This window comes from Pangasianodon hypophthalmus, chromosome 25, assembly GCF_027358585.1.
Source record: "Pangasianodon hypophthalmus isolate fPanHyp1 chromosome 25, fPanHyp1.pri, whole genome shotgun sequence".
In the NCBI taxonomy this organism is placed as follows: domain Eukaryota; kingdom Metazoa; phylum Chordata; class Actinopteri; order Siluriformes; family Pangasiidae; genus Pangasianodon; species Pangasianodon hypophthalmus.
Genome location: NC_069734.1, coordinates 8,802,874 through 8,815,424, shown reverse-complemented (window position 1 = coordinate 8,815,424; position 12,551 = coordinate 8,802,874). Strand labels below are relative to the sequence as shown.

At 37.8% G+C, this 12,551-nt stretch overlaps 1 protein-coding gene across 2 annotated transcripts in view; it reads left to right on the top strand.

Moving 5' to 3' along the window:
• The window catches only part of si:ch211-186j3.6 (neural-cadherin), a 238,787-nt gene that overhangs the window by 141,018 nt on the left and 85,218 nt on the right, over positions 1 to 12,551 (top strand). For both annotated transcript variants that reach the window (XM_026937517.3, XM_026937518.3), the window contains exons 19-21: positions 614 to 707; positions 4,288 to 4,472; positions 10,564 to 10,790. In XM_026937517.3, the coding sequence (XP_026793318.1) occupies positions 614 to 707; positions 4,288 to 4,472; positions 10,564 to 10,790 (506 nt within the window). The remainder of the gene's footprint in view (positions 1 to 613; positions 708 to 4,287; positions 4,473 to 10,563; positions 10,791 to 12,551) is intronic.

Here is a 12,551-nt window from a genome sequence, read left to right as displayed (position 1 = left end):
TGTGCATTGGGGCTTGGTGTTAATGAGGTGGAGAAAGCACAGCTTACCCTACTGAGACCAGGGCAGCAATATGATAAAAAAAAAAAAAAAAGAACTCCTGTACCTATATTACACTGGTATAGAGAAGCAGATGAGAAAATAAGATTTAAAAAAGAGAGGAATTTAAATGACAGTGTGATCACTGATAATCTAAACATTTAGTTTAAGTATGAAATCCTGTACAGAAGCCTGTACTAGTTGAATTGCATGTATGCATTTTGACTTAATAACTTATTACAAGATAATGTTGTTACTTCGACTTGATATCCCATTATTTCAATTTAATATGTCATTTTTGTCATATTTAACATTATTTTGTGATTTTGACGTAATCCATCTTATTGATAGCTTATGTGATGTTTAATGTTAAGTCAATATAACAGGATAACTGAAAAATAACCTGGTGTTTAGGGCTTTGGTAACCCCAGCATTGCTGTTCAGAAGTATTATTATTATTATTATTATTATTATTATTATTATTAAATACAATTTACGGGAATTACTGGAGTTACAGTATATGATTTAATATTATAAGTGTGGACAAACAGACACTAAATATATTTTGCACCAACAGGGAGAATGCCGACATCTGTTTTGGGAAAGGTGTATGCTCCAGATCCTGATGACTGGGACAACAAAACCTATGCATTTGAAGGACATGTTCCTAAGTAAGATCTTTATCCCCCACATCTATTTATTTTTGGTCATTTTTAGTTTCTTTTTCCTTTTGTCTTTGTCTACTTTTCTTAGTTCTGTGTCTTTGTGTCTCTCTTTCTCTGTCTCCATCTTTTTGTCTCCTTTCTGCCTCCTCCCTTCCTTATTGATGTTAGACACCTTAGTGGCTGTGTGATTAAGGACTGTGTAAGGGGACTCTAATGGAGGCAGCTTTAGCCTTGAGAGGTCTAAGCGCTGATCTGCACTCTCCTGATGTCCTCCCTTCCTCCCTCTCTCCGTCTCTTCCTCTCTATGCTGATATCTGTGCAGTCATCCATTGGTTTGGGGGCTGGATGCCAGGATAAAGTTAAATTTTAAGAAGCAATCAGGCTCATGTCAGTTTTATGGCCAGGGCCTTGAATTTTAAATCAGCACATCTTAGCAGGGCCATTCGCCCTCCAGTTATCAGCACTGCTAATTAAAGATGAAGGAAGCTTCTAGAGAAGCTGTTGCTCTCTCTCTCTCACTTCCATTTCTCTCCCACTTTAACTCTCCTCACCTCACTCTACCCTCACTGATCTCTTGTGTTCATGAGAGTGTTCTTGCTGCCCTCTCTAACCTTTCCTCTAATTTAAAGTGCCATCTCATTTAGTCTGAATATGTATCTGCCAGCACTGGTCTTAGAGGTTATTTGACCAGAATGCCAGTTTTCTGTTAATTCTGAAATTTTGTTTGTCATCAGTTAAATGGTTTTAAAATGACCGGTTTCATCCATTTAACTTTGGCTGAACTGTTTGACATTCAAGGTTCTTTTAGGTTTAAAATATATTTGCAATTCTTGCTGAATTGGAGCGAATGCATCATTACAATATTATCAAAATATATTTTAAAACACCGTTAACATGAATAAATTTGTTTAATAAGACAACCACTAATTATAGACTTTGTAGGACCATGTACTCTGTTGGGCGTGTCCAGTTTAATGGGTAATTTACTAAGAATGTGCAAGTAATGAACACAGCAGTGGCTGCACATTATTTATGCATGACCTGCTTAATTTAAGCTCCTGCTTTGCTTATGTCTTCTTTTCAGAAAAACTTAGGAGTGGATGCAGCTATTTTGTTGTACATTTGTTATTAGATTATTTGAAACAAAAATTAGTGGCCAGCTTCTTTTAATACAAACTGCAATGCTTAAAAACGGGTAACTGTGTAAGGCTCTTCTACTTCTAATTATTAAAGTGACTTTAACATTATAGACAGTGAAGCAGAGAAGAGTGAATGACATTCTAGTGACTGAAGCAGAATTACACTGAAAAGAACATGAGGCCAAAAAGTGAAGGCTGGTAAAGAGCTTCTTTTGATTTGAGACTTCAAATCATATTTTCAGTTCTTCTGGTAAATTCATATCTTTTGTGACTCTGTAAGCAATATGGTTCCTGATGTCATGCCATTAGTCACTGAATGAAAATGAATACATCTCTATAACAATCACTGTTTGACCAATCACAGTTTGCACAGAAAATATCACCAGCTTATCACAGTTGTTAAATAGCATATGTGGTTGCAAACTGAGTAATTAATTATACGCAGCATGTGCAATGGGCCATATTCAGAGTTCAGAGAAAAGTCAATGAGATCACATTTTTCCCCATTCTCATGTTTAATATGAACATTAAATGAAACTCTTTACCTGTATATAAATATATTGTAAATATAAATTACTTTATATTTGATGAAATCTAAAAAATGAAAAATATGTGTGGCCTGTGCAAAAGTTTGGAGACACTTCCAGGTGTAAAATCTCAAAACTGTTTAGGTCTTAAATAAACTCATTAGGACTGGCTAGGCAGGTCAAGGATTGTCATTAGGAATAACAATTCCTGAGGATAATAAATTCTTTAACTCTTCAAAACATGTGCTATTCAACAACCATGGACTTCTCTAAGCAGCTGACTGAGAATCTGAAAATGAAGCTACTTAATGCTTGTAAAGCAGTGGAAAGCTATAAAAAGATATCAAAGGACCATTAATTTATACTGACAGTTAAAGGGAACTGTGGAAGTCAAGGCAAGATTTGGAAGACCAAGAAAACTCAGATAGAACTGCCTATATACTCGTCAGACAGGCAAAGCAATTAAGCAATATCGCCCAAGCGAGAGTGAGGTTATACTGAAGATAGGCACAGCTGTGATTCGGCCACAGACACAAGACCACAGGCCTGTAAAACCTCACTCTTGCTTGTGCAGTATTGCTTTTATACGACAGTCCTATGAACAAGAAATTAATAGCTATTAATAAGTAACTGACATTTTGTACACAATATGGCCAACTGTTTTGTTTGTTTTTGCTCCGCTAGTGGAAGTAGATCCCAAAGAAGGTACACTCACTTTATAGCACGTCATATAGCAGCTGGCTAGCTAGCTCACATTGACATGTACGTTCCCATTAAAGGTGCTTCCAGTGAAATTGGCTTCCCTTCTTCCTTTTCATCTTAAAAAATCTGAAAAAAGTTATATTTATGAAAAAAGTATTATTTGCCATGTCCACTGATGATGTCGCTAACACTACTGTAGTAACCCTTACCTGTAGTAACTATCTCTAGATTCCAAACAGGGAAATGTTCCAGTGCAGTTATACTAAATATAAGTACTCTTGGAACACCGCTCGTCCATTCAAATTAGTGGACCTGATCTAACTGTTGTATAAAACTGTTTGTGCCTCATCACAAAAGTGAAAGTATGATGTATGCAAAATAATATCTGTATAAGCCAGAGGCATTTTCGATACAAGTGCCGTGCTGTAGACTAATAAATTAAAAATGGAACTCTTTGGCCACATTCAGGAGCAGCATTTGATGAAAAGAACACCTTGCCAACTGTTAAGCATTGGGGTGGATCTATTATGCTTTGGAGTTTTGAGACAACCACAGGAAACATTGCACAGGTAGATGGAATAATGGATTCCAGTAAATATCTGCAAATTCTGGAAGTAGATATGACACAGTCAAGAAACTGAAGCTGGCTTCTACAGCAGAACAATAATCCAAGACATACCTCAAAATCCACAATGGACTACATCAAGAATTGCAAGCTGAAGCTTTTGGAATGGTCTACACAGTCGCCTGACTTGAACATCATTGAAAAAATCTGTGGGTACATCTTAAACGTGCAATGCATGCAAAGAAAGAAACCAAAAATAACCAAGGAACAGTGAGTGAAAATTCATTAAAATTCATTGTACAACAATTGGCAGCTGGAATTTGCAAACTCTGACTTAGTAATGACTTAGTAGAGTGTCCAAACTTTTGTACACACCAACACACACAGGCTATGTATGTATATATATATATATATATATATATATATATATATATATATATATATATATATATATATATATGTATGTATGTATGTATACATATATATATATATATATATATATATATATATATATATATATATATATATATATATATATATATATATGTATGTATGTATACATATATATATATATATATATATATATAGACACACACTTTAGTATATAATGAAGCACTTAATGAATGAGCTGTTTCCTTCTTCTGGCCCTGCAGTTACTTCATCCTGAACAAGAGGACAGGTTTTCTGGTTATAAAAGAGAATGCTCCACCTGGCACCTATGAGTTCCAGGTTCGTGTGTCAGATGGCGAGTGGCCAGATGCTGTGTCCAGCGTCAGAGTTCACGTACGAGAGTTACGGGACGAGATCATCTACAACTCTGCCTCACTTCGTCTTGCAGGTACAGCTCAATCTGAAGCAAATTTTCCTATAATGATTTGAATGATTTAGCTGAATGTAATAAAAACAACATAAAGTATGCTGATTAAACCAACGCAGTGCACAACACATTGATTTATTCACTCTTATGAAAGTTACTCTTTGGAAATATTAGGGATCCTTAGGCCAGTGACAGTATGCTAATTGATGATAATGTGCAAAGATCTCATATTACCCTGTGTTAATTGTAAATTCTGCATAACCTAATAAGATTCTGAGGGCTTTAATATAAAACTTGATCATTTTTGAGGAGATCTGACATAAGTCACTTTAAATTGTTGGTGTCTCATGATGGCACAGAGCTGTAGTATTGACATTATTTTAATCGTAGCTGGCATGTCCGATCTGTAATCAGAGCAAGCTTTAATGTGATAGTGTAATAAATTCCAAAGTGGTGCCAGCGGGGTGGCTTGTGGCTTTACAACCATCAGCATTTTAATAGTAGAGAGAGCATTTCCCAGCGGGATAGCAGCCTTGAAATTAGGTGGTGGCTGAAGGAGTTTATGATATTAAAGACTATTGGAAAAAAGCTGGAAGAAACAGAAAGTGGAGTGGTAAGCACTGATAGAAACCAGGGTATGAGAACACTTGTAATGAGTGATGTTTTGAGCTATACACCTAGGCACACTGTACAGTTTTTCTTTAAAAAAAAAAAGTCATACAATGTATGTAGTATGGAACCTCACATTTCACTAAAGGCAATAATAAGGGCAATAAAATAATTTTCAAGGATGTCCTTTTATTTATTGTAAATTATTTATTATTATTTATTTAGAATATTAATTGGGCATGTGAGTAATATTGCTATTAACAGAAATGAATGGTTATTAGTTTGTCCTTGTTTTTTGCTGTTTTTTTATTTATTTTTGTAAAATGTTTTGTAAAATGGCTATATTTAAAAATAATTATTATTTTCCTGAAGGGCATCAATAATTCTGGATAATAAAAGATTATATAATAATAACAACAACAACAACATATACAATAGTAGTTACTGAAATTTATAGACATTACATGGTCTTAATATTTATCTTTGTGTGTGCACAAATAGTGTGCACAAAATACAGTCATTGTGTATTTGGACAGTGACACAATTTTCATAATTTTGCTTCTGTACACCACCACAGTTGATCTGAAATGAAGCAATCAAGATGTGATTGAAGTGTAGACTTTCAGCTTTAATTTACGGTGTTTAACAAAAATAATTGCATTAACCGTTTAGGAATTACAGCAGTTTTTTTTTTAGAGTCCCTCCAATTTCACAGGCTCAAAGGTAATTGGACAATTTACTAATAAGCTGTTTCATGGCCAGGTGTGGCCTGTTTCCCCCTAATTTTGTGATAAATTAAGGAGATAAAAGCTCTGAATTTGCATTTGGTAGCTGTTCATAGGAACTTTCAATATGTGGTCCAAAGAAGTGTCGATCATTAGGCTGGGGGGAAAAAACCGACCTATCAGAGAGATAGCAGAAACTTTAGGAGTGACCAAAGCAACAATTTGGTACATTCTTAAGAAGCAGGAAGCAACTGGAGAGCTCAGCAACACCAAAAGTCCTGGAAGGCTATGGATGACAATTAAAGTGGATGATCATAGAATTCTTTCCTTGGTGAAGAAAAACCCATTCACAACTTCTAGCCAAGTCAAGAACACTCTAGAGGAGGAAGGCGTATCATTGCCAAAGTCTACAATCAAGAGACACCGTCATGAATGTAAGTACAGACAGTTTGTCTCAAGATACAAACCACTGGTAACACTCAAGAACAGAAAGGCCAGATTAGACTTTGCTACAAGTGTATAAATGACTTTGATACAAGATTAACTTGTACCAGAATGAAGGGAAAAGAAAAGTATGGAAAAGGAAAGGAACATCTCATGATCCAAAGCATACCACATCATCAGTCAAACATATAGAGGCAGTGCTATGGCATGGGCATATATGGCTGCCAGTGGAACAGGGTCACTGGTGTTTATTGATGATGTGACTGCTGGTAGAAGTAGCAAAACGGATTTTGAAGTGGATAGAGCTATACTTTCTGCTCAGATTCAAATGCTGCAAAACTGATAGGATGGTGTGTCACAGTACAGATGGATAATGACCCAAAACATAGTGTGAATGCAACCCAAAAGCAAAGAAATTAAATGTTATTAAATGTCCAATGGCCTCAACCCAATTGAGCATGCTTTTCATGCAGAAAGGCAGAAAGACCCGTAAACAAACAGCAACTGAAGGCAGCTGCAGTAAATGCCTGGTAAAGCATCTCAAGGGAGGAAACTGATGTACATTTGATGATGTCCATGGGTTCCAGATTTCAGGCAGTCATTGACTGCAAAGAATTTGCATCCAAGTATTAAAATAATCCCAATATTTATGATTATGTTAGTATGAACAATTAGTTTTGAAAAAAAAAAAATGGAACGACTATGTAAAAGAATGGCTGTAATTCCTAAACTCTCTCTCACACACAAATATATAGTGTGTATTCACCAGTTCAGTCCAGTCCAGTGCACTTAAATGAGGGACATGTAAACAAAGTGCTGCATCTCTCATCCAGTAAATACACATTGATCCATGCCACTTTTCATTCTCAGGCAGCAGATCTCACTACTTGAGTCTTTCACATTTAAAGGTGAATAGTGTGTATTTCCCACTTGACATGCCTTCTTAGAACCCTATCTAAACACACACTGAATCCCAACTTTCCTGGTAATGGAAAGACCTATTCACACTATTAATTTCCGCCTCCTTGACATTTGAAATCCCATTTCGAAAGACAAATATTGACTGCAAAAAAAACTACTTTTTTTAGAATTCTGCTTTACAAAGATTATGGCTCATTGTTTTTGTAAAATTGCAGGTGAACTTGATTGAAAGGGAAATATGTGGTAAACAGGCATGAAGATGAGCAAACACACATACAGAAAACCACACATTGTCTTCACAGTCTCTAGTACATGAATGGGGGAGAAAACCTTGGCGTACCTAAAACCTTGGCTGTTTTAGGTAGACCTTCTGAGACATTTTTGTCTTTTAAAAAAACATGCAAAATGTCTCAGCTATTTCCATTTTCCACTCTTGTCAAGAATTCTCTGCACCTGTACAAATTTGTATAATCGATAAAAAAAATCCATCTCAAGGTCTCAATAACGGACCCTCAATCATCACTATCCTCAAACTCACCGCAGCCTGAATTCTTCTTAAATAATTTTTAATGCTTAATTCATTTCTGTGAGGATGTGTCTGTGTGCCCTTTTCTCTTGACATATCTATTGGCTTCTGTAATTATGTTATTGTAGAGATCTACATAGTTTTGGATTAATGTTCTCCCCTAGAGTCCATTTTTAAAGTACATACATGTACTTGTGCATTACAGATTTAGAACCTACACATGTACTTGTGCATCCATCTCTGATTCCTTACTCAAGATATAGACATAGAATATAACATATATTCATAGATATAGAATCCATATGAATATATGTGACTTGTGCCAACTAATTTTAATGAGGGTGTATTTTATTTTTTTCTACTTTTTTAATTTTTATTTATTGCATGATTAGCATTCTAAAGCAATATCTCTGCCAATATGGTTACATTTGATGTTACTGCCATTTATTTTTGCGCTGTGTGTGTGTGGTTTGATGTTATTTGGCACTGGGAAAGATGGATAAATGGAATACACACAGAATGGTTGTACATTAGTGAATGCAAAGCTGACATCCTTGCCTGTAGGAATGGAACAGTTATATTGTACACAGTTGTGTTCAGATGTTCAAAAACGCCATCAACAGGTATTAATTAACTCACCTTCTGATTTGGATGTGTGTTTGAAAACTAACGTATCCTGGAGATTTTCTGACAATTTGTTTCACTCACTCACTCACACACTCACTTACTCTCACTTATCTTCAGTAAACACTTTATCCTCTTCAGAGTTTCATTGGATCCAGAGACTATGCCGGGAGCACAGGCAGGAATACACTCTGGATGGGATACCAGTCCATTGCACGGCACAATGCAATCACCAATCCACCTCCAAGCATGTTTTTGTCCGATCTGTAGAGAGAGACCCTGAGGCCAGGAGGAGACAACACTACCTGCTACACCATCAATGTTGTTTCATTGTAGACAGATACCAACAGCAGAAAAAAAAGAATTGTATGCTTTTCAAATGTACCTCTGTTTGTGTGGCTATGGCCTGATCCTGCTCAGAGCCCATGGAAACAAGTTAGTGTTTGGTCAACCCTGCCTATCAGACCTGGTTCATGTGGAGATTGCAATGGGAGCAGAAAGTTTGGCATTTTTTTGCCACTCGCCACCTTTGTTCTTATTAATCACTTCCTGTCTTCAGGTCTCTGACTGACACACTTCAGGCTCGAACGACCTTCACCGTGCTGTTCTGCTGTGCACGCTGTTTAAGCAAGCTGTAAGAGGAGGAGTTTAAAGCTGTGAAAACTGTGAAAGCATGCTGGCACTCATTCTCTTGCACTCATTCACTTACACTTATACACCCACATGCAAACTTGGCATGACTCATGCTCAAGTATATACACACGGAACCCAACTGAGATGCAAACAAAAATGAATTCCCTAAAGGAACGCACACACAACTCTGGTCACCCATGCTTTTAGGTGGAATTATATAATTGTATATTGTATAAAAGCTTTCTTAAAACCTCTTGTCGAATGCTCTGCGGCAGTATACGGGATATAGTATACAACTCCGTACAGTATATACAAGCCTGGTTGAGTGCAGCTGACAATATGCTGATCTCATTAAAGCTCTGAATCGCCCCAAAATTCTCCCAACATATTCTACCCTGCCTATATGCTGCAAAGCATCAATAAGAGTCCCAGGAGAACTCTGTTACTGTCTAAAAATAGCCCCAAGGAAGCTTTACCCTGCCAGGAGATGTTCTGAGTGATACATCGACTAACACACTAACACATCCTCTGGAAAAGCAGGTCACCAGTTTCCTAAAGCTACACGAAAAAGAAAGACATACCAATTACCGAAGGCCAGTGGAAACTAGTAGTATGTTTTGGCAGCTAATCTTGGTGAATGCTTGGGCCAGTATAGTTATAAGCTGGGAACGTGAAGCTTACTTTGGCCCCTATTTATAGTGGAAGCTCAGGCATAAGAGTGAAGACAGTAGGAGAAGACCATTTAGGATGTTTGTCCATAATGCTATGTCTTTCCAGCCATGCAAGATGTGACCACAGAAAGTGTAAGCCACACACATGTTGATAGTGAACCCCGTGTTTGCACAACGCTGCATTATTGGATGTGGCCTGTCAGCTTCAGTTTGAAAGTGCAGCAATCGCCAGGCACTGAGTTCACTTAATGACAGACGAACATGTTCAGGAGGGCAAAACGTGAGAATGCATTTTTTATGAGTGCTATTCTGCGGGTGCTCAGGCTTCTGACCCCTGCTGGTCCTCCTTTGGATAAAACATGACATTGAGCTTTAATTTGATGTTTTTTTTTCTACTGTGTGTGTCTTGGCCAGACAGCAGGCAGTTCAGTGATGGCTGCTGAGGATATTGAATGGGAGGGCAAAAATAAATTTTTCTATAATCCGCCATTGCTATTATCAAACCATTCTGATTAAGTTTATAGGACTCTCATTGTATAGACAAAGGCATATTATGCACACATGCAGGAACATATACATTGAAATGCATTCAGGCTTCCTTTTTTTTAGTCAAGTGTTTCATGTAGTTACTGTTTGTTGTCTGTTTATGCCTATTTGTTCAAGCCACCATTGAGGCAGTTATATATACTGTATATAGCTGAGTTTAGGCTTTAGTTCCTCATGAGATTTCAAACCTAGGCCAAAATAGTCAACCATATGCCAACCATACCTGTGCAACATTTCAGTTTCAGGATGAAAGTGGACCTACTGAGACCAGCTGAACTTGAGTTACAATTAAGTTTCTGGATTCAGTTTGTCATCATTCCAAAGCAATATTTCAGCTAGATGGCCCATCACTTGTTTAACTGTCAGGAATAAAGATCAACCAGACTGTTCTTTTCTGTGTGTGCTTTCCACAGACATCACCGCAAAAGAGTTCATGGAGCAGCGAGGGGGTCTGCGGAGCAGATACGAGTTGTTGGGAGACTTCCTCTCTGAGATGATGTCTGTTGGCGTGGACGATGTTAATATCTTCAGCCTTATAGAAGTGCGAGACAGGACCCTGGACGTGCGTTTCTCTGTGCACAGTACCCCCTTCCAGCGTGCCGAGAGACTGCATGGATATCTCGCTGCTCATAAACAGAAGGTAAGGTTTCGGTCCCGGTTTTATGTACAATTACATACAGGTATAGAGGAGTAACATGGAATATCTCTCAGGGTAGAGTGTGTTTTATTATCCTGGACTCACAATGCACAGTGCAATAAACAGTGGGAGGGTTTTGTATTTTTTCCTTTATATGTGGTTTCCAGTTCAGGATTTGAAGTTTCGAAATAATTGTTTTGCGTCTGCTTACCTCTGTTGTAGTTTGTTATTCTTTTGTAAGCTCTGTTTGCATGATAATTAGTTCTTGTTGCCATCGGCAAGTTGTAGGCTAGCTTTGTCGGTGAACTCGCCTAGAAATATATGAACTGTCACGCAACAGACATACAACAGTTAGAACTGCTGTCTCAATTACTTAAGCTTGGCATCATTGCTCTCCCAGTCACCTGTAGATCAGGGGTCTACAAGATGAGTAACGGTCCCTCAAGCATGCTTGAAAAAGCTTGAGACGTGTTCTTTACTTCAGATTAATTACTTAGATTAAAAGCCCTTTCGGGATCATTCTGCCATTGGCTACCCGTTCTTTTCTGTGAAATAAGTGCTGCTCTCCTGCCTCTCTTCTGCAAATATAAAGCGATTTAACCACAGTGAAGCAGAGGACGAATTCAGGTGTGATTTTCAAGCAGCTTGCAGCAATTTATTTGAATGCGCTCGCCCTCAGAGGACAGACGTTGATCAGAATGAGAGAGGAAGTATAAAGCCGAGAGTGAGCTATAGAGCTGAGAGAGAGGAATAAAAAGGAGGGGCAGTAGAGATGAAGAGGAAGGCTAGGGTTATCAATGTTTGGCATTCTAATTGCAGGAAATACTACACAAAAGACCCACTTTCTTATTCTCTGACTTGTTTGATCCCTTATTCTCTTGCCTCTGCTAGTTCTTGCTTTCATTACTCAGAGCCTAAAGTTTGGGCAGAAGAAAGTGAATATTTACCTGGAGCGCCTCATTAATATGGAATACCTGCTTTGTTCTACCTGAAGTATTTGGTGATACTATGGAAAGAGTTTCTTTAGGATAATGAAAATTCATCTCTACATGAGTGCTGCATAGAATCTATACAGCTTTAAATGAACCAATAAAGGAAATCAAACAATAAATGAAAAAAGATTAAGATTCAAGGGAAATATTTTTTCATGCAAAGATCTACATGCACACATTTAAACCTCTCAAGTAATTGCTTTATTTTTGGCAGCCATGATGGCTGTCTGTGTGTCAGATAAGCTCAGGGTGGATGATGAGAGGGAGACAGAAACAGAGAAGCCTCCTTATGTCTCATTTTTTCAGTGGTGCCTAATCCTCTTCCATGAGCTCTGAGAATTTAGCTCCCTCCATCTCTATTCTCCCCTAACATGCTCAGACTTGAACATCCCAGGATTCTCTTGTGGCCTGCTGGGATAAAGGAAGCAGATCGAGAGGCACGTCGCTCATCTCCCAGGGGTTCATCCTTCCAGCCTGCCCCCTAACCCACCATCCCCATAGACAGATATACTCAGAATACCTTTGTGATTATCAGCGTCGGTGCACGCTCATGCTGACATTTCAGAAGATGAGGAAAACCCCCTCCCGTCCCTGAAGTACCCGAAAGTTCCTCCTGTATCCATTCAGTTTTCAAGCTGCTGGATGTATGATTTAGGGAATTGGGAATTTAGAGCTCTCCCTGATAGAGAAATGCTATTGCAAGCTGCTTGTGAAAGGACATTTCATAACTTTGGTTTTGAAGTGCAACCCTACAACATGTGGATTAATCTGA